General features: G+C 49.3%; 1 protein-coding gene across 4 annotated transcripts in view; it reads left to right on the forward strand.

Annotated features, from left to right (window-relative positions):
• The window catches only part of PLXNB3 (plexin B3), a 255,741-nt gene that overhangs the window by 157,809 nt on the left and 71,540 nt on the right, over window positions 1-26,392 (forward strand). For all 4 annotated transcript variants that reach the window (XM_069209417.1, XM_069209416.1, XM_069209419.1 and 1 more), the window contains 6 exons: window positions 4,006-4,106; window positions 4,593-4,725; window positions 5,144-5,306; window positions 7,144-7,252; window positions 22,742-22,853; window positions 23,487-23,615. In XM_069209417.1, the coding sequence (XP_069065518.1) occupies window positions 4,006-4,106; window positions 4,593-4,725; window positions 5,144-5,306; window positions 7,144-7,252; window positions 22,742-22,853; window positions 23,487-23,615 (747 nt within the window). The remainder of the gene's footprint in view (window positions 1-4,005; window positions 4,107-4,592; window positions 4,726-5,143; window positions 5,307-7,143; window positions 7,253-22,741; window positions 22,854-23,486; window positions 23,616-26,392) is intronic.

Here is a 26,392-nt window from a genome sequence, read left to right on the forward strand (position 1 = left end):
CGGGCACCCACCTGCCCAGAGAGAGCTCTCCTCACCAGAGCAGGTCACCTGTGCCCCGCCAATGCCATCCTGGTACTAGTCACCACCCTCACAGGATACACAGGCTTGTGAGGGTGAAGGGATACACAGGCTGGTGAGGGTGAAGGGATACACAGGCTGGTGAGGGTGAAGGGATACACAGGCTGGTGAGGGTGAATGGATACACAGGTGGGAGAGGGTAAAGGGATACGCAGGCGGGTGAGGGTGAAGGGATACACAGGCCGACAGCATCTCCAGTGCCTACCGTGATGGTGCGCTTCAAGGCGCTGTGCGCCCTCTGGATGGTTGGTGGAAACTCCACCCTGCCCCGGAGTCCGCCTTTCTCTTCCTTAGGGGTCCCCCCGAGTCTCCCCACATCTGACTCCAGGCTGCGGCTTTGCTGACCAGCATTAGCCCAGCTCCCGGGTGAGCGGGTAAAGGGTCCTGGTGCGTGGCCTGTGGGGGACCCAAAAGATGCCCCCGTGCTAAACTGCGGGGTATCGGTGATAGACTGCTAGTACATGGATATCTGACTGGCACGGTGCCCCGCACCCCGGAATCATGGTAGGGCAGTTTATCACTGTCCTGCCGGGAGTGCTAATGGGACAGTGTGTATGTGGCGCGGTTTATGAGCTCAAAGTATGTGTAAAACGTTTCTACTCCCTCACACGCACCAGAGCTGTGGCTGCCAGCGCTTCTCGCGGCTGTTTTCCTGTTTTTCCCCGGTTTGTTTTGTCTGGACTGTGTTTTCACTTCAGTGGTCCTAAGGCATTCACTTCTTCACTTTCCAGAACATTTAAACTTTTTTGTCTAAAAATGTGCTCTATAGAGCTAAAAACAACACAACGCTGCCATCTAGTGGAGAGCTCGAAAGGGCATGAAGGACACAGCTTTCATTCGAAAACCACACAGCACCCTCATATATTCACCTCCAGCCCTCCAATGTCACCAGACCCCCCCGCTTAGAGATAATGAAACCAGCACACCCAAACCGGTACCCACAGGCACGAAAGTACCCACCGCCACAGCTGTACAGTGGCGCCAGTCTGAAAATAAAACTTTAAGACTTCAAACATAGAAGCAGGACTGCAGGTTTTCATCGACCTGAAATGGACTCCTCTCGCCAGAATAAAAGCGCTCAGACAACAAGGCAGGACGGGGAACGAAATGCAACGTTTACCTACAGAATCGTGTCAAATTGCTTTCTGCAAGATACTGGCGACTAATCCTGCGGTGCAGCGCTTAGAAACGTGCCTCCCGCTCTACGCGCCGTGCAGCCCATGTCTTGGCTAGTGTCTGTAGTCTGCAGGGTTGGGAGGGAGCGGGTGGTCGACTATCCGAGTGGGCACTGGTGTGTTAGTGTTACTGCTGTGTTGAAAGCGCTGTGAGGGCGAGTCTTGTGCACGTTCCCTTAGGATGTTGTTAGCTGTGTGGAGCTTGGGGCCACATGTACAAACACATTTTCCCATAGACACAGAATGGGTAAAACCCTTTGCTACATCTGGCCCTTGGTTTCATACCTGGTGTAGAGAGATCCCCCGGGTTTCTGCAGAGACCTCGCTGATGTCTGGTGGGCCTCAGGAAGCCTTCATCTCGTTCTTGCACTGGTTGTGTTAGATGTGGGTGACTGTCATGCATGGCTCTCGTGGAGAATTCTCCCTACATCTTCTCGAATGTTCTGATGAGTTTTTTTTTTTATTCGGTTGTCACTGAGGGCTAGAGAAGATCTAAAGAACTACTGATGACAATGCAAGAACACAAAAGCCACAACATACCACCTTAAACAGGATTAACATAACCTGTACTTGTAAAGCACACGTTCACCCAGAAGGGTATCTTGGTGCTGAATAACCGTTGATTATTGCTACCCAACGGTACTCATTTTATTGACCTCAGAAGGATGAATGGCTGAGTGGACCCGCTGAGGTTTGAACTTTGTAACCATGAGGTCAAACACAGGCCCCTACAGTGGACATATTAGTCCACCAAGCACCAGACCCAGCTTAACCATACAACCACACCATCTATCTGACACACCGCACCAGTCACCGCTGCTGCCACACAACAGACCCACAGCCCACCACCACATCGCTCACTCCTCTTCCACGCCCATTACCACTGACCACATGTAGCACTGAACACACATCTAAAACGCACAATCCACCCTCAAAATGCAGACACTACGATTCCACTTTACCACCCACAAGCCCTACCAACAAAATGCTTCCAACAGTTCTTAAATTTACCACAGCCCTACCCGCTGCACGCACACATCAACACCCCAGTCACCTCGTCCCTTCCCATTCTTGTCCCCGTCCCTTCCCATTCTTGTCCCCGTGCCTTCCCATTCTTGTCCCCGTGCCTTCCCAATCTTGTCCCCGTGCCTTCCCAATCTTGTCCCCGTGCCTTCCCAATCTTGTCCCCGTGCCTTCCCAATCTTGTCCCCGTGCCTTCCCAATCTTGTCCCCGTGCCTTCCCAATCTTGTCCCCGTGCCTTCCCAATCTTGTCCCCGTGCCTTCCCAATCTTGTCCCCGTGCCTTTCCAATCTTGTCCCCGTGCCTTTCCAATCTTGTCCCCGTTGCTTCCCATTCTTGTCCCTCTCACTTCCCATTCTTGTCCCCGTGCCTTTCCATTCTTGTCCCCGTGCCTTTCCATTCTTGTCCCCGTCCCTTTCCATTCTTGTCCCCGTCCCTTTCCATTCTTGTCCCCGTCCTTTCCCATTCTTGTCCCCGTCCCTTCCCATTCTTGTCCCCGTCCCTTCCCATTCTTGTCCCAGTCGCACCCTTTCTGCACATTCCAGTCCCTTCTGCCAAATACACTCTGTAGCAAATACTACAGCTCTCCAGCAAACATCCCCCTGCCAACCTCTGAATGCCACAGCTCCGCTAGCTCAAGCACTTTCACACACACCAAGGATGCCCCCTCAGGGACACCCCGTAGCTCTAAGTTTAACGTACGCCCCTCTATCACGTTGCACTCTTCCCGCGGCCTCAATGCCACCTGACAATGCAATGCCCAGTACTGCCAGAACGATCCATTCCCATGAGCATCAGTTGGATGTCGCCTTGATTCCCTGCCAACTCCACATAGCCCGCTTCATTCATCTCACCACCTTCCACCAGACAGAGGACGCACAGGCTGCTGTGGGGATCCTCTGCTGATGGAGGAGCTGTGCTTCACCCTTGTCAACCCCCAAGGGCCACTGGACCTGGCCACGCCCCTGGCCTCTTGGCTGTGAGGCTGTACAGGCCATAGGTCTCTGCATTGGTACCGCTCAGGTGGCGCTGCACGGTGGTACATGCCGGGTCCTTATCCCGGGTATATGGAAGTTGTGGTGGTTGCTTTGGTGAAAGCCAGCCCCACCAAGGGGCTGTAGACACTGTAGCAGTGGCAATGGCATAGGTGGGGTGTCTGCCCCCTGTCTTAGGAAACCTGCAATGCTCACACATTTTAAGGAGAGTAGAAGGAGGCTCCCTTGCAGTGGTAAAGGCCGGGCCCTCCCTAGTGTTACAGAAGTTGTGGTGCTTACTTTGTGCTTTATCGTGGGGTTGTGGATTCCACAGTGGTGGTGCCCACTCGCGACAGGATTACATGTGAGGTCTCTGCCCCCTGTGGCTGGGAACGCTACAATGCTCACACACTTCAAGCACAGTAGGAGGCACCCTTGCAGTGATAAAGGCCAGGCCCTCCCCGTGGTTATGGACGTTGGGGGGCTCCCTCAGGAGCAGTGGTGCTCCCCGAGGTCTTTCCTTGAAGACTGTGGGAGCTGCGGTGCCCACGCTCTGCTGAGGGACCTTTGCAGCGGTGCGTGTCATGTTTCTACCCTGGGATCATACCCGTCACTTTCACAGGGCTCTGATGCATTTGGCAGTGGTTTAACCTCCCCAGGTCCTTACAAGCATCTCTCTGCTTCAGTGCTGGAGGCTCCTATGTTTGGTTTGAACGGATATGTTAACACAAGCTTGATGCATGCTCTGTTGTTGTAGGTGACCAAGCTGCCCATTGCGGAATGCTCCCAGTTCTCCGACTGCAGCTCCTGCTTGCAGGCCCGGGACCCTTTCTGTGGCTGGTGTGTCCTACAGGGCAGGTAAGTTTGGATCATCCGGGAGCCACTGGGTCTGCGGATCCATCTGTAACAAGTCAGACGGACTCCAGATCTGGGCCACCAGTGGAGACCTCGCCTACCTAGGAGTCCAGGAGCTCCTAACCTGTAACCTGGGCATGTCTTAGCTCTCTGTGCACGCCTACCTACCGGCTACTCTAGTGCTCTCTGCACTGGTGACTTGGAGGCACCCCCACACACGGTACATCAAACTGTGGTAGGACGACACACTGCTGTGGGATGGGGGCGGTCTGACATGTCACTGGAGGGATGGTGAGAAGGCTTTCAAAGGGTGCAATAAGTGGGTGTGTTCAGCATGCCTTCCAGCTTCATTATATGCCTTAACGGGGGGTGCCCTCACTGAAGTTGGGGGGAGTGCCCCCACTTGTCCCTTTAACGTGGGGGTTGGAGAGGAGTGTACTCGTTCCTTAGTCACTCAGTTGTTCCTACCTTCCTCCTTCTCTCCCACAGGTGCACAGAGAAGGCTGAGTGCCAGACTGAAGGGGCCGAGGACCACTGGCTCTGGAGTTACCAAGAGAATGAGCGGTGTCTGGTGGTGCAGGAGATGCGCCCAGCCAACCTGAGCCTCGCCCAGCGCACCCAGGTACAGGATCCTGGTCACACAGGTCTCGCCTGTGCTTGTGTCTTGAGACTTCCCAATGTTCTGCAGCCCCTCTAAGACTGTTAGGTCTGCAGCATGGCCAGTTGCATGTCTTTCTTGAGGCTAATACATGACTGACTCCGCTCCAGTTCTGACCCCCTTAGAGGAGCACTGGTCTCCAACACTGACCTGACAATCTCCGATTCCGCCCTTCCAGCCTTTAACGCAGACCAGAGTGACCAGAGTTATCGACTAACCAGACAGTTATTGATTATCAGACTGACCAAAGTTATCGATTATCCCATGCATTGTCCAGTCCGCCTCATCGGTCCTGCTGTCTCAAGCATCCTTTCAATGAGACCATCAGGGGATGCTGAGATGGGGTCTCTTTACTGACCGGTTTGTGCTCTCTGCCCTTCAGAGTCCAGTCCACCTGACAGTTCCTGGTCTTCCTGCCCTGGATGAGGGCTCTGGCTTCGTCTGCGCCTTTGGCGACTACAAGAGTCCAGCCGAGGTCCTGGGCACTGAAATCTCCTGTGAAGCACCACCGCCAGAGCAGATCCCGCCGACCCAGCAGGGCATGGGTGAGCAACTGTGAGATAAAGTACTGTTCGGATAGGACACTGCAGAAGGAAGCTCTTTCTGCTATGCTTTTATAGCAGCGACAGGGAACTGCTGGGAAAAGATAACGCTGCTGCAGTCCCAGGGGCACCGCTGGTAGAAGCTCAGGCAGCTGGGGTCGTGTAGCAGTGACACAGCACCACTGGAGGAAGCTCAGGCAGCGTGGGTTGTGTAGCAGTGACACAGCACCGCTGAAGGAAGGTCAGGCAGCTGGGGTCGTGTAGCAGTGACACAGCACCACTGGAGGAAGCTCAGGCAGTGTGGGTTGTGTAGTAGTGACACAGCACCGCTGAAGGAAGGTCAGACAGCTGGGGTCGTGTAGCAGTGACGCAGCACCGCTGGAAGAAGCTCAGGCAGCGTGTCGTGTAGCAGTGACACAGCACCGCTGGAGGAAGCTCAGGCAGCGTGGGTTGTGTAGCAGTGACACAGCACCGCTGAAGGAAGGTCAGGCAGCTGGGGTCGTGTAGCAGTGACACAGCACCACTGGAGGAAGCTCAGGCAGTGTGGGTTGTGTAGTAGTGACACAGCACCGCTGAAGGAAGGTCAGGCAGCTGGGGTCGTGTAGCAGTGACGCAGCACCGCTGGAAGAAGCTCAGGCAGCGTGTCGTGTAGCAGTGACACAGCACCGCTGGAGGAAGCTCAGGCAGCGTGGGTCGTGTAGCAGTGACACAGCACCGCTGGAGGAAGCTCAGGCAGCGTGGGTTGTGTAGCACGGACGGCACCGCTGGAGGAAGCTCAGGCAGCTGGGGTCATATAGCACTGACTGTACCGCTGGAGGAAGCTCAGGCAGCTGGGGTCGTGTAGCACGGGCGGCACAGCTGGAGGAAGCTCAGGCAGCGTGGGTCGTGTAGCAGTGACACAGCACCGCTGGAGGAAGCTCAGGCAGCGTGGGTTGTGTAGCACGGACGGCACCGCTGGAGGAAGCTCAGGCAGCTGGGGTCATATAGCACTGACGGTACCGCTGGAGGAAGCTCAGGCAGCTGGGGTCGTGTAGCACGGGCGGCACAGCTGGAGGAAGCTCAGGCAGCGTGGGTCGTGTAGCAGTGACGGTACCGCTGGGGGAAGCTCAGGCAGCTGGGGTCGTGTAGCACTGACGGTACCGCTGGAGGAAGCTCAGGCAGCTGGGGTCATGTAGCACGGACGGCATCGCTGGAGGAAGCTCAGGCAGCTGGGGTCGAGTAGCACGGGCGGCACCGCTGGAGTAAGCTCAAATAGTATCCATTCTTCTATACAGTAATGCAGTGAGACCGAAGGGTGGCGATGTCTGGGGTATCCTTTGTTCCATACAGTAATGCAATGAGACCGAAGGGGGGCGATGTCTGGGGTGTCCTGTATTCTATACAGTAATGCAGTGAGACCGAAGGACGGCGATGTCTCGGGTGTCCTGTGTTCTATACAGTAATGCAGTGAGACCGAAGGACGGCAACGTCTGGGGTGTCCTTTGTGCCACACATTAAAGAGACAGAAGGATGGCAGTGTCTGGGGCCTCCCTTGTTCTTTCTGGTAATGCAGTGAGACAGATATGGAGGGATATAAATGTCTTGGTTTTGCTTCCCTTTGCCCTGGGCGGTGGATTTGTTCTTTGTTTAGTACTGTGTCACAGGAGAAGAGCTTTTTTCTATTCAATGCAGGGATACAGAGCGGAAGGGCAGGGATGCTTGGGGGTGTTTCTTCATTTTTCAGTATGAATAGAGTGTAGACTTCCCTGTTGGGCATGTCCTGCAGCGATGCTGTAAAATACAAAGGGGTAAATACTGCTTGGGTGTGTTTTTGCGTTAACACCTGTGTTTCATCTTCTAGACCACGTCGTGGTACCCTTGGCAGTGATGTTCGGCGAGGTCATCGTTGCGTCCACAGACTTCGCCTTCTACGACTGTGCTGCTGTGATGGCGCTTGCTGTCTCCTCTCCGTGAGTGTAGGGGGCTCTCAGAGTCCCACTCGTGCCTGGGGTTTGGGGATCCACTGATTTGGTTACTGTGTTTATCTAAGTACCTTTAAAGCCTGGCTTTGATATGCCCCAGCAGTCCTGTTTTATACACATTGTAGGAAGTTGGCTCTGTGTATACTGTTTCAAAGTAAGAAATAGTGTGCACAGAGTCCAAGGGTTACCCTTAGAGGTAAGATAGTGGCAAAATTCTAATGCTCTATTTTGTGGCAGTGTGGTCGAGCAGTAGGCTTATCAGAGGATAGTGTTAAGCATTTGTTGTACACACAAAGGCAATAAATGAGGAACACACACTCAAAGACTTATTCCAGGCCAATAGGTTTTTATATTGAAAAAAAAAATATTTTCTTAGTTTATTTTAAGAACCACAGGTTAAAGACTTAGTTAATACTTTAAATGTAAGGTACTTCACTTAGATACTTTAGGAACTTTGAATGAAAACAATATCACGTACAGTCTTTGTAAAAATGGCAATAAGCTATTTTCAAAGTGGACACAGTGCAAAAATCAACAGTTCCTGGGGGAGGTAAGTAAAGGTTAGATTAGGAGGTAAGTAAAACACTTACAAGTCTCAGTCCTGGGGCATAGGCAGCCCACCGTTAGGGGTTTAGGGCAACCCCAAAGTTACCACACCAGCAGGTCAGGGCCGGTCAGATGCAGAGGTCAAAGAGGTGCCCAAAACACATAGGCGCCTATGGAGAACGGGGGTGCTCCGGTTCCAGTTTGCCAGCAGGTAAGTACCTGCATCCTCTGGGGGCAGACCTGGGGGGTTTTGTAGAGCACTGGGGGGGACACAAGTAGGCACACAAAACACACCCTCATCGGCACAGGGGTGGCCTGGTGAAGTGTGCAAAGCAGGCGTCGGGTTTCAGGTAGGAATCAATGGAGGGACCCGGGGGTCACTCTAGAGGTGCAGGCAGGCACAGGGGGGGCTTCTCGGGACAGCCACCACATAGGCAGAGGGTCGCCTGGGGGTCACTCCTGCATCAAAGTTCGGTTCCTTCAGGTCCTGGGGGCTGGGGGTGCAGTGTTGGTTCCAGGCGTCGGGTCCCTTGTTACAGACAGTTGCAGTCAGGGGGAGCCTCTGGATTCTCTCTGCAGGCATCGATGTGGGGGCTCAGGGGGGTCGTCTCTGGTTACTCATGGGCTCACAGTTGCCGGGGAGTCCTCCCTGAGGTGTTGGTTCTCTGAATCTCGAGCCGGGAGCGTTGGGTGCAGAGTGTAAAGTCTCATGCTTCCGGTGGGAAATGTGAAGTCCTTGGAAGTTGCTTCTTTTTGCAAAGAAGTAGTTGGTTTTGAACAGGGACGCTGTTCACAGGAGTTTCTTGGTCCTGTAGTCCGGGGTAGTCCTCTGAGGCTTCAGAGGTCGCTGGTCCCTGTCGGATGAGTCGCTGGAGCAGGTTTTCAAAGTTGGAGACAGGCCGGTAGGGCTGGGGCCAAATAAGTTGTCGTCTTCCTCCTTCTCTGCAGGCTTGTAGGTCAACAGTCCTTCTTTCTTCAGGTTGCAGGAATCTGATTTCCTGGGATTTGGGGAGCCCCTAAATACTGAATTTAGGGGGGTGTTTAGGTCTGGGAGGGCAGTAGCCAATGGCTACTGTCCTTGAGGGTGGCTACACCCTCTTTGTGCCTCCTCCCTGTGGGGAGGGGGGCACATCCCTAATCCTATTGGGGGAATCCTCCACACTCAAGATGGAAGATTTCTAAAGGCAGGGGTCACCTCAGCTCAGGACACCTTAGGGGCTGTCCTGTCTGGTGGGTGACACCTCCTTGTTTTTCTCATTATCTCCTCCAGCCTTGCCGCCAAAAGTGGGGGCAGTGGCTGGAGGGGCAGGCATCTCCACTAGCTGGGATGCCGTTGGGCGCTGTAACAAAAGGGGTGAGCCTTTGAGGCTCACCGCCAGGTGTTAAAGTTCTTGCAGGGGGAGGTGAGAAGCATCTCCACCCAGTACAGGCTTTGTTCCTGGCCACAGAGTGACAAAGGCACTCTCCCCATGTGGCCAGCAACATGTCTGGTGTGTGGCAGGCTGGCAGGAACTGGTCAGCCTGCACTAGAAGTTGGGTAGGTATTCAGGGGGCATCTCTAAGATGCCCTCTAGGTGTATTTTACAATAAATTGCACACGGGCATCAGTGTGCATTTATTGTGCTGAGAAGTTTGATACCAAACTTCCCAGTTTTCAATGTAGCCATTATGGAACTGTGGAGTTCATGTTTGACAAACTCCCAGACCATATACTCTTATGGCCACCCTGCACTTACAATGTCTAAGGTTTTGCTTAGGCACTGTAGGGGTATAGTGCTCATGCAACTATGCCCTCACCTGTGGTATAGTGCACCCTGCCGTAGGGATGTAAGGCCTGCTAGAGGGGAGGTTGGGTGTTGAGGAGTGTTAGGTTGGCATGGCACTCTGAGGGGAGTGCCATGTCGACTTAGTCATTTTCTCCCCACCAGTACACACAAGCTGTGAGGCAGTGTGCATGTGCTGAGTGAGGGGTCCCTAGGGTGGCATAAGACATGATGCAGCCCTTAGATACCTTCCCTGGCATCAGGGCCCTTGGTACCTGGGGTACCAGTTACAGGGGGCTTACCTGAGTGCCAGGGTTGTGCCAATTGTGGAAGCAAAGGTACAGTTTAGGGAAAGAACGCTGGTGCTGGGGCTGGGGCCTGGTTAGCAGGGTCACAGCACACTTTCAATCAAAACTTAGCATCAGCAAAGGCAAAAAGTTGGGGGGTAACCATGCCAAGGAGGCATTTCCTTAGACACATACTCCCCCAGAGTCTCATCACAAGACCTGGTTGGGAACCTTTTTGAGGAGCAGAGCAGTGGTTTCGAGAGACTAAAATGTTAGTGCTGCTGGTTGTGTTCTCTGCATCTTCTTTGCGCACTGTAGATGTGGAAATGCTCAGTCCTCATGCAGACCAGCTCACGGTGCACTTCGGCGTGGGCATTAATGCTCCTGAGTCTTGAGGCCTGGACATGTCCTGCATAGAAGCTGGTGTGTATGCCAACTATCTGAAGACTGCTGACCCTCTGCAAACCCACAGGCAGAGGGAACTATGTATCTGTACTGGTCTGAACAATGGTTATCAGGAGAAAGGCATGAAGAATTAATGTCTTAAGTACTGATCCCATTTACAAAAGTTTGTTCCTCTCTAGCCTCAACTTCAAAGCAAGGGTTATCTGTACAAGTCTGTTGTGAAACGAGCGACTGAGGACGTTGCCTACCTAACCTGTCCCGGAAGTATTCCTCCTATAGCGGTGTTCTTGCGCAGTTAAGTCTGATTATTTGGACTAAACGCATCCCCACATCTGCAGCTACACACAATCTTGTGTACTGTAGTTTGAGTGAGATTATTGTGCTGATAATTAAGTGTTTTGTGCCAGCGTTGCCATTCTCTTTTATAGTGTGATGTGTACTGACCTACAAGTTTCTAGGTCTCACCTACCAGACAACCATTAGAGGTCTGTAGGTGAAAGACTCTAGCAGATCTACCAAAAACTTAAAGTAGGTTTAGAGCCCGCCCATTGCTTTCCATTGGTTGGCTTTGCCCCTCATTTTTTTGATTCTTATCCAATGGTTTGCTTCTTTCTTCTTATGTTTGTCCCTCCCACTGACCATAACCACGTTCCAGCCTCTTGATTGAATGACCTCTATTCTTCCAGTTTTTTTGGCGGACTGCTCCACCTTACAGAAGTCAATTTTGTTATTGTTTTATTTATTGGTCGAAGTGGCGTCCACCACCTTAGATCTGTAAATCAAAAATAATTAGGGGCAGACGATTTCTTAGGCACATGCATGTGTGGTGGTGCATAGGTGGTCATGCATGCAATGCACCCGTATACCAAATAACATGGCTGCGTCATCAAGCCCTTTTTTTTTTATTTAGGACAAGGCTGCTTGCGCAAAACTATTAGGTTCAAAAGGCAAAACATATCCGCTTTGCTAATGTTTGTTCTTTAGTGTTACCGGGCTTCTGGACTTGTTGACCCCGGGGTGGTGTCCATCCACCTCCCCTATCCTATCTCACCTCCTGGAAGCCATCATCTACTCACTCCCTTTGTGTGCGCAGCCGAGCTGCAAGGTGCCATGTCTGTTGTGGTCTGCCTCCTTGTTCCTCCTACCTGCTTTCCACCCACCCCCCCCTTAATTAACCTCTCTTCCTAGGACATCCAGCACGGACGTGAAGGGTACAATCCTGTCGTGTCTTCACTCTCTGAGCCACGAAAGGAGGCCCCTTCCTCATTCACAACCATCCATCAACCTTCCTTGGACCAAGCCTAGGTCCCGCCTATTCTAACCTGTACGCATTCCGTCCGCAGAGTCCATCGCTGACGCCTTCTCTCCTGGCTCCTCGCCACGCACACTAGTGGCGTGTACCAACACCGTTTTGCTTCACGACTGTGGCATCGTTGGTAGTATATTGCTCACGCGTATGGGTTGCTCCGTTGACGCTTCTGGGTTGAACCCTCAGATGATATTGTGTAGCTGGCTGCAGTGACTAGCCCCATGTGTCACTCCTGCGGTTCTTCTGTGGACCCATCCAAGAATGTTCTGCGATAGGTCACTCCTGGATATCCTCCTTACATCATACCCTTTTTATATCGTACATTCGAGTGCATTGCCTTCTGTTGCTCCTGGAACAACTCCTCGCAGTAGATACCATGCCGGGTTGTATAATACCCATTCCTGTACATTGCTCCTTGCCACACTTGTTGCTCTCCTGTCATGCCACAGTGGAATCATCAAGCAAGCAAACAACATGTAACAGTATCTGGTGGCAAGTTAAAAGGTTTTGGCCAAGACCTTCCTCCTGAAATTCGATCTTGATAGCGGTTTCATCAGCTAACGCAAGGGTACCCTGTCGAAACAAGCATGGCATTGGTTATCCCCAGTGCAAAACCTTCTTCAGTTACTCAGATGAAAGCTTCAAAACTGACGTTACTCAGAGTGGCGTGCTATTACACACTTCTCATACCAAGGCGCGGATACAAATATTTAAAGAATGCCTTACAATAAATGCAAGGGAAGATATACAAAGGGAAGTGAGATTAGGTCTAGCAGAAAAAATGCCCAACTGCAAACTATACTCAATGAAATAATAAGACCTAAAGGCAAGTACCTGGAATCTGAAGAATTTGAAACAGCCCTTTACTAAACCAAAAAGCATTTGTGATGCATAAGGACTCACATTTGCGAGAGTTGGTGCTATTGGTGTTGTAAATGACAATGTCTTCTATGTGTTTTGGTTGGCGTGTAGGGGATGTGTGTGGTGTGGAGTGCAGATTTGTGGCTTGTATTTCTGTAGTGAAATTATGTGGCATGACGAATATATATGGGTGAGAGCTGCATAGAATAGATAGAAAGGAAGATAGGGATAGGTAGTTTATTTAGGAACTGGCGGAAACTTCAATCACACAGAAGGTACAATGCAAGCTTCCCGCACATGGAAGGTACAATGCAAGACTTTTGGGGACCTTCCCCCCTCCCCCTCCCTGCCCCCCCCCCCCCCAGAATCATTATCAGAATCCTGGAACCCCCCCACAAGTCATTACTGGAAGCAGGGGGACCCCATCCTAAGCATTGTCGAGAGTTACCACAGAAAGAAAGAGGCAGACTGTCCCACCTACCAGAGGTGAGAAGCTATTGCAAGAAGGCTGCCACAGAAAGGCTGGTGCCTGTGGAGACTGACATGGAAAATCATTAATGGCTAGAATTAAAGACTGCAGCAAAATAGTATCCCGTGCAAACCAAATAGCGTTTTTCCCATCACACACCATTTCCTTTTCCATAACATATTTCTGCAGGTTTGCACTAAATAAGTAACAGTTCGATGGCATCTGTCGCTGTAGATACGCATGTTTTGCATAGCTCGCCATCTGGTGTTGGGCCGGAGTGTTACAAGTTGTTTTTCTTCGAAGAAGTCTTTCGAGTCACGGGACCGAGTGACTCCTCCTTTTGTCTCCATTGCGCATGGGCGTCGACTCCATCTTCGATTGTTTTTTTTCCGCCATCGGGTTCAGACGTGTTCCTGTCGCTCCGAGTTTCGGAACGGAAAGATAGCTAATTTCGGAAGATTTTCGTCGGTATTGTTGCGTTCGGGATCGGCGTAGTTAGATTCAACACCGCGTCGAAAGATCGAAGAGCTCCGGTGCCCTTCGGGGTAGTTTTTCGATCCCCCGTCGGGGCCTGGTCGGCCCGACCGCGTGCAGAAGAACGCCGATGGAACGGACCCCGTTCCGCTTCTGTCCCAAATGCCACAATAAATACCCCTATACAGACCAACACTTGGTCTGTAACCTGTGCCTGTCACCTGAGCACAGTGAAGACACCTGCGAGGCCTGTCGTGCGTTCCGGTCCCGAAAAACACTCCGAGACCGTCGAGCCAGAAGACTTCAGATGGCGTCCGCGCCGACAGCCCACCGAGAGTTCGAGGAACAAGAAGAGGAAGGAACCTTTTCGATCCACGAATCGGACTCCGAAGGATTCGACGATACACAAACCGTGAGTAAGACGTCGAAAACCACTCAGAAGAAGATTTACAAGGCCCAGGGGACGCCACTGCCACCAGGCCATGGCTCGACCCATAAATTCGGTGACCGACCGTCGGCACCGAAAAAGGCCCAAACGGTGCCGAGATCGTCCGACTCCGGTCGAGACACCGGCACGCAGCCTTCTCGGGACCGAGAAAGTGCTGGAGACAAGCATCGACACCGAGATACCGGTGTAGACACGGCTCGACGCCGAGACAGCGGCACCGACGAAGATCGACGCCGAGAGGTTTCGGCCCCGAAAAAGAAAAAAGTCACCTCGGAGCCGAAAAAAGATGCAGACAGGGTTTCGGTGCCAAAACAGACTGCAACCGACCCAGTTTCAGGCTCTTATACAGAAGAGCAATCGCTAACCTCCCAAATGCGAAAGCATAGGTTTGAGGAAGAGCTACAATCAACTGATGTAGACCATACGCAAAAGCGTATTTTCATACAGGAGGGGACAGGAAAAATAAGCACCCTTCCCCCTATTAGAAGAAAGAGAAGATTGGAGTTCCAAACTGAACAAACACCACAAACAAAGGTGGTGAAAAAGGTTACTCCACCACCCTCTCCTCCACCTGTAATTAACGTCTCACCAGCACAAACTCCATCACATTCCCCAGCTCACACCACCATGAGCCAGGGTGACCAAGATCAGGACGCATGGGACTTATACGACGCCCCAGTGTCAGATAACAGCCCGGAGGCATACCCTACGAAGCCATCTCCACCAGAGGACAGCACTGCGTATTCTCAAGTGGTGGCTAGAGCAGCACAATTTCACAATGTAAGCCTCCACTCAGAACAGGTCGAGGATGACTTTTTATTCAACACCCTCTCCTCCACCCACAGCTCCTACCAAAGCCTGCCTATGCTCCCTGGTATGCTCCGGCACGCAAAAGAAATCTTTAAGGAGACGGTCAAAAGTAGGGCAATCACACCAAGAGTGGAAAAAAAGTATAAGGCGCCTCCTACAGACCCGGTTTTCATCACTACACAGCTGCCACCAGACTGTCGTTGTAGGAGCAGCTAGGAAAAGGGCCAACTCCCACACATCTGGAGATGCACCACCCCCAGATAAAGAAAGCCGCAAGTTCGATGCAGCTGGTAAGAGAGTCGCAGCACAAGCTGCAAACCAGTGGCGCATCGCTAACTCTCAGGCACTACTTGCGCGCTATGACAGAGCCCATTGGGATGAGATGCAACATCTCATTGAACATCTGCCCAAGGACCTACAAAAGAGGGCAAAACAAGTGGTTGAGGAGGGACAGAACATTTCAAACAACCAAATCCGCTCCTCCATGGACGCTGCAGATACAGCTGCATGGACAATTAATACATCTGTAACTATCAGAAGGCATGCATGGCTCCGAACGTCTGGATTTAAACCAGAGATTCAGCAAGCAGTTCTCAATATGCCTTTTAACGAAAAAGAACTGTTCGGTCCAGAAGTGGACACAGCGATTGAGAAACTCAAAAAGGACACGGACACTGCTAAAGCCATGGGCGCACTCTACTCCCCGCAGAGCAGAGGGAATTACAGCACATTCCGTAAAACACCCTTTAGAGGGGGGTTTCGGGGTCAGGGCACACAAGCCAGCACCTCACAGGCAACACCGTCCAGTTACCAGGGACAGTACAGAGGAGGTTTTCGGGGACAATATAGAGGAGGGCAATTCCCTAGGAATAGGGGAAAATTTCAAAGCCCCAAAACCCCTACTACTAAGCAGTGACTCACATGTCACTCACCCCCTCCACACAACACCAGTGAGGGGAAGAATAAGTCATTATTACAAAGCATGGGAGGAAATCACTACAGACACTTGGGTTCTAGCAATTATCCAACATGGTTATTGCATAGAATTTCTACAATTCCCTCCAAACATTCCACCAAAAGCACAAAATTTGACAAAACATCATTCCAATCTCCTGGAGATAGAAGTGCAGGCACTATTGCAGAAGAATGCAATCGAATTAGTACCAAACACACAAATAAACACAGGAGTTTACTCACTGTACTTTCTGATACCAAAGAAGGACAAAACGCTGAGACCAATCCTAGACCTCAGAATAGTAAACACATTCATCAAATCAGACCACTTTCACATGGTCACACTACAAGAAGTGTTACCATTGCTAAAACTACATGACTACATGACAACTTTAGACCTCAAAGACGCGTATTTCCATATACCAATACACCCATCGCACAGGAAATACCTAAGGTTTGTATTCAAAGGAATACATTACCAATTCAAGGTATTGCCTTTCGGATTAACAACCGCACCAAGAGTCTTTACCAAATGTCTAGCAGTAGTCGCTGCACACATCAGAAGGCAGCAAATACATGTGTTCCCATATCTAGACGACTGGCTAGTCAAGGCCCATTCGTTAAGTGTGCTCAAACCACACAAATCAAATCATACAAACCCTCTTCAAACTAGGGTTCACCGTCAACTTCACGAAATCCAACATTCTGCCGTGTAAGGTACAACAATACCTAGGAGCCATAATAGACTCAACAAAAGGAGTAGCCACTCCAAGTCCACAAAGAATCCAAAATTTCAACAACATCATACAACGCATGTATCCAACACAAAAGATACAAGCAAAGATGATATTACAACTCCTAGGCATGATGTCTTCATGCATAGCCATTGTCCCAAACGCAAGACTGCACATGAGGCCCTTACAACAGTGCCTAGCATCACAGTGGTCACAAGCACAGGGTCATCTTCTAGATCTGGTGTTAATAGACCGCCAAACTTACCTCTCGCTTCTATGGTGGAACAACATAAATTTAAACAAAGGGCGGCCTTTCCAAGACCCAGTGCCACAATACGTAATAACAACAGATGCTTCCATGACAGGGTGGGGAGCACACCTCGATCAACACAGCATACAAGGACAATGGAACGTACATCAAACAAAACTGCATATAAATCACCTAGAACTGCTAGCAGTTTTTCAAGCACTAAAAGCTTTCCAACCAATAATAGTTCACAAATACATTCTCGTCAAAACAGACAACATGACAACAATGTATTATCTAAACAAACAAGGGGGGACACACTCCACGCAGTTAAGCCTGCTAGCACAAACATTTTTGCGTTGGGCAATTCACAACCAAATTCGCCTAATAGCACAATTTATACCAGGGATTCAGAATCGACTCGCAGACAATCTCTCTCGAGATCATCAACAGGTCCACGAATGGGAAATTCACCCCCAAATTCTGAACACCTATTTCAAACTCTGGGGAACACCTCAAATAGACTTGTTTGCGACGAAGGAGAACACAAAATGCCAAAACTTCGCATCCAAATACCCACACAAGCAGTCCCAAGGCAATGCCCTATGGATGAACTGGTCAGGGATATTTGCTTACGCTTTTCCACCTCTCCCTCTCCTTCCTTATCTGGTAAACAAACTCAGTCAAAACAAACTCAAAATCATATTAATAGCTCCAACTTGGGCAAGGCAACCCTGGTACACAACGCTGCTAGACCTATCAGTAGTACCCCACATCAAATTGCCCAACAGGCCAGATCTATTGACACAACACAACCAAAAGATCAGACACCCAGATCCAGCATCGCTGAATCTAGCAATTTGGCTCCTGAAATCCTAGAATTCGGGCACTTACAACTTACCCAAGAATGTATGGAAGTCATAAAGCAAGCCAGAAGGCCATCCACCAGGCACTGCTATGCAAGTAAATGGAAGAGGTTTGTTTGCTACTGCCATATTAATCAAATCCAACCATTACACACGACTCCAAAACATGTAGTGGGTTACTTGCTTCACTTACAAAAATCTAACCTGGCTTTCTCTTCCATTAAAATACACCTTGCAGCAATATCTGCATACCTGCAGACTACCTATTCAACTTCCCTATATAGGATACCAGTCATTAAAGCATTCATGGAGGGCCTTAAAAGAATTATTCCACCAAGAACACCACCTGTTCCTTCATGGAACCTAAATGTTGTCCTAACTAGACTTATGGGTCCACCTTTTGAACCCATGCACTCCTGCGAAATACAGTTCCTAACCTGGAAGGTTGCATTTCTCATCACCATTACTTCCCTAAGAAGAGTAAGCGAGATTCAGGCATTTACAATACAAGAACCTTTTATACAACTACACAAGAATAAGGTCGTCCTAAGGACTAATCCAAACTTTTTACCAAAGGTTATTTCACCGTTCCATCTAAATCAAACAGTGGAACTTCCAGTGTTCTTTCCACAGCCAGATACCGTAGCTGAGAGGGCACTACATACATTAGATGTCAAAAGAGCATTAATGTATTACATTGACAGAACAAAGAACATCAGAAAGACTAAACAACTATTTATTGCATTTCAAAAACCTCATGCAGGAAACCCAATATCAAAACAAGGTATAGCCAGATGGATAGTTAAATGCATCCAAATCTGCTACCTTAAAGCTAAACGACAGCTGCCCATTACACCAAGGGCACACTCAACCAGAAAGAAAGGTGCTACCATGGCCTTTCTAGGAAACATCCCAATGCAAGAAATATGTAAGGCAGCCACATGGTCTACGCCTCACACATTCACCAAGCACTACTGTGTAGACGTGTTATCCGCACAACAAGCCACAGTAGGTCAAGCCGTATTAAGAACATTGTTTCAGACTGCTTCCACTCCTACAGGCTGAGCCACCGCTTTTGGGGAGATAACTGCTTACTAGTCTATGCAAAACATGCGTATCTACAGCGACAGATGCCATCGAACTGAAAATGTCACTTACCCAGTGTACATCTGTTCGTGGCATCAGTCGCTGTAGATTCGCATGTGCCCACCCGCCTCCCCGGGAGCCTGTAGCAGTTCGGAAGTTACCTTCAACTATTTGTATATATATCATTTCAACCTTAAATAAGTACATACTTAGTCACTCCATTGCATGGGCACTATTACTACAATTCAACTCCTACCTCACCCTCTGCGGGGGAAAAACAATCGAGGATAGAGTCGACGCCCATGCGCAATGGAGACAAAAGGAGGAGTCACTCGGTCCCGTGACTCGAAAGACTTCTTCGAAGAAAAACAACTTGTAACACTCCGGCCCAACACCAGATGGCGGGCTATGCAAAACATGCGAATCTACAGCGACTGATGCCACGAACAGATGTACTCTGGGTAAGTGACATTTTCATTTCTGTACTACGGAAAAGCAACACATTTTACACAACCCACACTATTTAACCAAATGAGAATTTCTTTAATGTGGCGTTCTTAAAGCGGATAGTAGCAAAAGATGAATATCTCCATTCTGTTCTATTATGTACAGGAAATGCCTAAAGTACGAGGAAAATGAAACCCCTCCACAAACAAGGACAATTGGAAGCGAACACGGTGCAGATGAAATATAAAGCACAACTTAATACTCCCTAATCTAGAGAGAAAGATCAACGTCCACATGCATTCTAAAGTTTTGACAAACTCAGCAGACATGCTTTAAGTTAAATAAAATTAAAAAAACATGTTGGTTAGCAAGTTATAATCAAAGTAATTCAGCATTCTAGTATGTGAGAGCGAAGCAAACAAGCAGCCTGAGAAGATTTATGACCCCAATGAAGGAGATAAGCTATGCCCGGTGTGTAGATGTTGTGAGGGCTGGCACGGAGGGGCCCCTGGAGAGGGAGAGAGAGACTCCAGATGCGAGGCTCTGCAAGTTTTAAGTGAATGCGCTTGTTCTGTACTGGCGCCATGCCTTTCCAATGTGATAGTCAATTTCAACCACCTTTCCTGCTGAAAAATGGAAACATTTATAAGTTACACATGTGGACTGCGTCTTCTTTCACACGTATATACATGCTGCAAAAAGTGCAAAAAGAGTGAGGTTGGCAGAAAAGCAGAAGAGTAGCTTTCAGACCCAAAACATGTCTTCCTGATGAGGGACACATGAAAAGCAGATTTGTATGTGTCAGGCCCAAACGGGCTGAAACCCTTTTGCAGTTAAATGTGTAAAATACATACAGGAACTTGCTCTGTATTTGAACCAAAAATAAATTCTCTGAATGCTTTGATCAAACGACAAAGCCATCTTTGCCATTTATAGTAACACTGTCTGTGACAAACTGCTGTCCCGAAAAACATCCGAAGCCAGTCCTGTGTGACCCAAATGAAATATCAAAGTTCAAGAACTAACCAACGTCTCTTATGCTGCCCTTTTTTTGATAATCTACATGCACTCTGATGAAATAAAGGTCCGTAGACAGGAAAGTCTTCAGCTGTTTATTTCAGACCCCTGCCGGTAGTAGCTGGTCTATCTGACCTCTTAGCATTAACAACATAGCCAGGCTGAGGACACTGAACATGGACACGATGCTACACAAACCCAAAGCAATAGCAGTTTAATCATCAAAAATCTGAGAGAGACCCGGATAAGCGAGCCTCCGCTCTTAAAGGGAACAATTTGAAACAAACCCTACAGCTGATGAAGTGTTTATACCAGGAGAGCATGAAAACCTGCTGCCCTTTCCTTGCACAATAAAAGCATGCTGCTCCTCCTGCGCGGTCAGACCCACCTTCTCCTCCACGGCGTGCATAGTTATTGTTGCGTATTTGTGGCTGAGCCGCCAAAGGAGGCTGGGGCTCCCGTGGCGGCGCTGGTGGGGAATAACGAGGCTGAAGCAGTGGTAGCAAGGCTAGAATTCCACCTTAGCCAAGACTAGTTCTGAGGAGGAGGGAGAAAAATATGTTGTCTTATTTTTATTAGCCGATCGGAGCAGGTAAAGGTAAAGTAGAGCACGAGGATTGTTAAAGGGGCAAGCGACAGCCACTCGGAGGAGTCGGACAGACATGAGCAGGAAACAAAGACCAGCGGGAGGGGCTTGGGGACGGGGCAAAGCCTCTCAATTCAGAGACAGAAAATTACCTGCGGTCCGGCATTTGATCTCTGTGTTTGAAGGCACAGTAAATTGTGAGGAGATGACACAAATTACAGCCCTGTCAGGCAAACAGGAGTAGGGAAGAAATCAAGCTCCCTGTTCAAATGCTCTTAGAGAAAGGGAAAAGTAGTCCCAAGCACATGGTACACTGAGAGAATTGGAAGGGTACGCTGGGGCACTGCTCCCCGGATTGAAAGGGAGGGACAGATAGCAAAGATTGACCACTAGCAAACAAGGATTTTTAAAGAACACAGAAACAAACTTATTAAAAGCTGTAAGCCCACAAAGAAATATATACTAAAGAATATACAAGTTGTCTTGAAAGCTCGACCTGGAAAGGATTTGAGCAGTAAACTAGAGAGAACCAGGCCCTGCTAAGGGTCTTCGCACAAATGGCGCCTATCAGAAGACGAGGACACAGGCGCCAAGGCAAACAATAAGCCCCGAAAACCACAAAGGAGTCTAGTCCTCTAGACTGACACCATTAACAAGCATCTTCCTCAGTGGGTAAGGGCACAGAGCCACCAGTCTGCAGGAAAAAAACACAAAGTGCAGGCCCTGGGATGAAGACCTCCTGGCTCAAGGTGAACAATTTAACAACGTAAAATCACCACCTAGTCAGACTCTAAATGTCATAGTGAGGGCTTCAAGCCACACACTGGTGCCACTACCCAGATACACTAAAACACAAAAGGGGGCCACTTAAAACTCTGAAGTATATGATCCCCAAAACAAAAATCTGGAATCTAGACCTAACCACAGATGATCCACGCCCCCTGGCTTCGTGAGCGTGACACCTACTAAGATTTTGAGGATCTCACCATTACAGCGGATGGAAGGTACTTGAAAACAAATAATGCACGATTTAACTTTACCAGATGGACACAGAAAAAAAAATCTGAGATTTTTCTATGAAAAGATTCACACAAACTACAAAATAAAAAAATAAAAAATTGGTATTTATGCATTATTTATTGTGTAGTGAAATTTTGTTTTCTGTGTGATAAAGTTCTTGACTTTTCTAAAAGAAGGGACACTGGGCTGGACATAGGTCTTACTGAACTGCAGGGGGTGGCCTCGATTCTTAAGGCCTAGTAACCCCACACTAACCTCCCTGAGAAGCCTGTGGAAGGTTACCCTCGCTATTACTGATAATCAGGCTGAGTATTGTACGTGGCCCAGTGTACAGAGCCATAGTAGAGAAGGTTTCAAGGCGGCAGCAGTAAAAGGCTTCGCCCTCCCCACCCCTCACGGTTGCTTGCCCCGTAGCTGCCTGCATTGGGTCTGACACCACAGAACACTACTTCCATCTACAGCGCCTCGAGGCCCTCACGGGTGATATGCCACACTTTATAAATGTTTGATTGATTGATCGACTTCCTTTACCCTCACAAGCACCTCATTAACCCAAGTTCGTACATAGTCACTTTCATATTTCCCATTCCACAATAATGCTTTAAAGTCCTGTTAAATGACGGAAGGGCAACTCGGGGGGCTACAAAAAACATCAAAGTGAGTGAAAGTGTAAAACCTGTGTATCATGCAGAACAGACTTGCAGGATGCTTTGAGGATTTAAAGCCCCCGTGGTGTGCACTCACTGCTTCATCTAGAGGGCTTTGGTAACATATTCGCTTCCGCTTGTAAGGACGCACACACGTTGATTAGCCATTTTGGATGCCATCTGCAGGCGTCTGTCGCTGCAGTTACTGGTGTTGATCATGGTCCTGACATTGTGTCTTCATGTTCACGCAAGATGGCTACTTATTTGGGTGATTTCGGCTACGCTGCGCTTGCTGCACTCTGTGCAGTCCACAGAGATCTAATAATGACGCAAACAATGTTACTTTTGCACTGAGCTGTAGTATGCCTGAGATGTGGCTGGATGAGGTGTTGTTTGGTGTCACTTGTAATGGTATGTATGTGATATTTCTGTAGCAGAAACCAAACCAGTGTTGGGGACCCTGCTCAATAACCTCCCCCTGCCTGTGTACTTTCTTGGCAGGTGTCGCAGTTGTGTCAGCAGCCCCTGGAGCTGCCACTGGTGCGTGGCACAGTACACCTGCACTCCCACAGACGCATGCAGTGGAGAAGGAGCTCTCATCTACAGTTCATCTGTAAGTCTGCCTGGTTCAAGCTGCAGGCATTGTGTGGTGGAACTGTGGGCTCTTCCTTGTGGGACTGCCTGCACTATGAGTCGGGAGTCATGTGCTACACGGTATGTGGTGTCACAGATGACTGGGTCTGTGTGTTGCTATGTGTGCTAATCTATACGCATGCCGGTCACTGAACAGAGCTTTGTGGTGGGGTGTGTGTGTGAGGGTGTGTGCCGCTCTGTAAGGCCATGTAGACAGTGTACTTTCTAGCAAAGTGCCGCTGTGTGCGAGCTACGGGGTGTGCCCATGTGCAACTGTGTGCAAGCATGCTTGGAACCATATGTTGTTGTGCGCATTACACTGCGCAGCCAATCGTGTCTATGCATGATGCATGCATTCAGCCTTGGTTGTGTTCTCCATGTATGTGAGGAGGGAATATCCCTTTGTCCTCAGTTCTGGGCTGACAGGCTTTGGCCTGTGGGATATTTGATAGATTCGCACCTTGTTTCGCTGGAGATGCAGCTTGTGAATCTACAAACCATCCCACGTGGCACGGAGGGTGTTTGGGGTTAGTCGATGACCGCAGTATCTTCTAGAAAGTTCTCTTCGCTTCTATCACATGGCCTTTATCAGTGTTTTCCCATTTCTCTCCAGCAGCCAAATGAAAGGCTCTCGGGGCCCGATGCCTGCCCCAGAGTGCAGGGGATCCAGGGTTCCCAGCTGTTCCCGGTGGGCATTGAGCGAGAACTGGATCTGCTCGGGAAGAACCTCAACTTGCTGCAGGTATGGAACTGCCTTCCTTGGAGGTGTGGCTGCCTTCTCGTCCCATTTAACTGCTGTGAAGGTATCTAGCTCCAGATGTGCTGTGAAATGCTGGTCAGCAAGGTACCCTGGGGCTTCCAGGTCCACCACAAATCCAGATCCTGCTCTTGTCTGGGGCGATGCTCAAGGCTGACGTTGGGTTTGGGTTGAGGCCTGGTGACTTGAACAGTAAGTTGAATTCTGAAGGTGATGTAGGCTATGGTGAGACACGGCTACTCTGGCCTGGAGTTGGTGCTGGTCAAAATTGTGCCATGACATGCAGTTCATTCTTCTGCAAAGCTAACAGTCTTTCAGAAGACCTCTCCGAGGAATCTCTTAACGTCTCTTCCCATGTGGACCATTCTCTGGCTATATACTAAACCCATGGGTACTTTTAATGAGATCCCTGTCTGTGTCCCTTAACTTGTGTCATGAGATGTACCCTCACTTCCTCTTTACGGTGCCACAGCCTGGCTGGAATGCGCAGCTGCACAACCCCTATGCAGAGGTATCCTCCTCCAGAGCTGACCGTCTTAGAGTATCTTTGTGCTCCAACACTCATTACTTTGGAAGTAAACACCAGCACTCTTTGCCAAAGCATCCTTCACCGTGGCAGTCTGTTTTTTGGAATTTGCTTTAGCACTTTTAAGGACACCCAATGCAGAAGAGTTGTAAGTGCAAACAGAAACGGCATTAGTGCCTACACGATTGAGAAAACAGCCAAAGTAGATGGACAGCGCGGCACCATAATCCAGGATAATAATACTTGAGACCTGCTTTAGTCCATCTCCATCTGTGCATCGCGGATTTGGAACAATGTTCCAACAACATCAAACTGCCCCAATCCCGCTGCAGTTCAGAATGGAGTTAGACTCATCTCTTGAGAAAACTCTACAGCGCTCCACACCGAAAATATACCTTCCCAGGGCGCCCATATAATCTGTGCCATCGTAATCTATCCTCCATCATTCCTCGGGGTTAACTCGCCCTGTTGAGCCCTCTCTGCTTCATAGCCAGGCTTGCACTCTACAAACAGCAGTACTTACAATGAATGGAGGTTCCTGGAAAGGCTAAACACCAGGTCCCAAAACCTGTTCCTTCTGTGACAGTGGCCGTCCTGCATCTAGTGCATTTCTATGGTCTCTTGTGTGCCAGGTGAGCCCAGATGCTCTACATCCCACACCTGGCCAAGGCAGGCCTTTCAAGTTTCTCCGCTATCAGCAATTGCCAGTAATTACTGCTTATTGTGTGGAAGTCGGCTGGCGTTTACTACTTCATCACGGTGTCTGCTGCTCCAGAAGAGCTGGGAAGAGCGGCCCTTCCGAACGGGAAACCTGCTGTACCTTGACAGCTGAATGTGGTGCTAACTTAAGGGGGCAGGCCAACCCTAAGTCCAGGCACAAATGTGGCACGTGTTTCTGGTTTGAAAACTCGTGTTTGCATTTCATCAGCACAGCTTGGGAGATGTATGCTTCGTCTGGTGACACCTAGAGATACCGCTACCCACAAGTAGGTGCATTATGCACATACGTAAGTACTCTTACTGTCCTCTTGCAGATGCCAGTGTTCTAAAGAGCATCTACACATCCTCCTACGGCTGCATCCAGTTTCCACATGCAACCTGTTTTGCTTCCAGTTTTCTTTCTTTCGCTGTCTAAAAGTCTGAGGTGTCTTTTCATACTAACAGTTCAGGAAGAGCACCATAGTACTATAAGAGACAACCTGTGATGGTAATAAGTACTGCTGCAAATGAGCGTAGAAGCAAGGTGAATTGTAGCTTACGTAAAACTGTGCTAGCACTTGGCGAATGGCTCTCACCCTGGTTGCTTCTTCATGTAGTTTCTTTAGTCTGTCTGTCTGTTTCTACACCCTTCTGTGAAAGGCAATGAAAAGTTACTGGTGTGGGTATCTTTTCTGGAGTTGTGTGCAACCAACCAGGTCCTCTTTCTGTATGGAAAATTTCTGTGTGCGATCCTTTTCACAGGCCAGTTGAATCCACGATGGGGCCAAGGCTTGGGGAATTATGGGATCATCTCCCTCTCTGGAAGCCAACATTTGGCACTTCCTCCTCTTCAGGTGCCAAAATGTCATTGTGTCCAGGGGCCCTCCTCAAGTTAGGAAATATCTTGTGTTATATGATGTGCTGTGTCTTTGTCATTTTAGTAGTTTGTAGCAAGCGCTTCGGCTTTCTTTCGATAGTCTCAAAGTGCTATGGGCTTTCTGGAGAGTTAGTTTCCCCTGTGATGTTATGTTTCCTGCAGACTGAATTCAGTTGTTGGAATGCAGAGTTTATGCTCTCATGTACCTCATCTTCCGGTATTCCTTAGTATCACTGTGCCCATCTTGCCCTTTCCCTTTGTCTAATCTGTCTCCAGCTTTTCACTCGTGTCCTTGCCTCAGTCACCCGGTGATCACCTTGCTGTGTATATTTTTGTAGTCTTTGTTTTTTGCCCTCTAACCTGCTGTCCTGTGTTTCCTCATGCCTGGGCTACCACATTGCAGTTTCTGATTTCCACACCTGACAGTATATTCAACAGACTCCCTTTATCCTCAAATTCTTTGAAGGGAGAAGAAAATAACTTCATAACTGTGCTTCTAACACAACTGTTGGCTCATGCGTGATCTAGAGCACTGTGCCTATATGAACTGTTTGTAATTGGTATTTCTATAGCCTGTTCCTTCTTAAAGACGGTGCATGCTGTGCAGGTCAAAGAAAAGCTTAGTCAACAGGTGATGAGAGGTAGCTGTTTTATGGATGG

The sequence above is a fragment of the Pleurodeles waltl genome, chromosome 10, assembly GCF_031143425.1.
Source record: "Pleurodeles waltl isolate 20211129_DDA chromosome 10, aPleWal1.hap1.20221129, whole genome shotgun sequence".
In the NCBI taxonomy this organism is placed as follows: Eukaryota; Metazoa; Chordata; class Amphibia; order Caudata; family Salamandridae; genus Pleurodeles; species Pleurodeles waltl.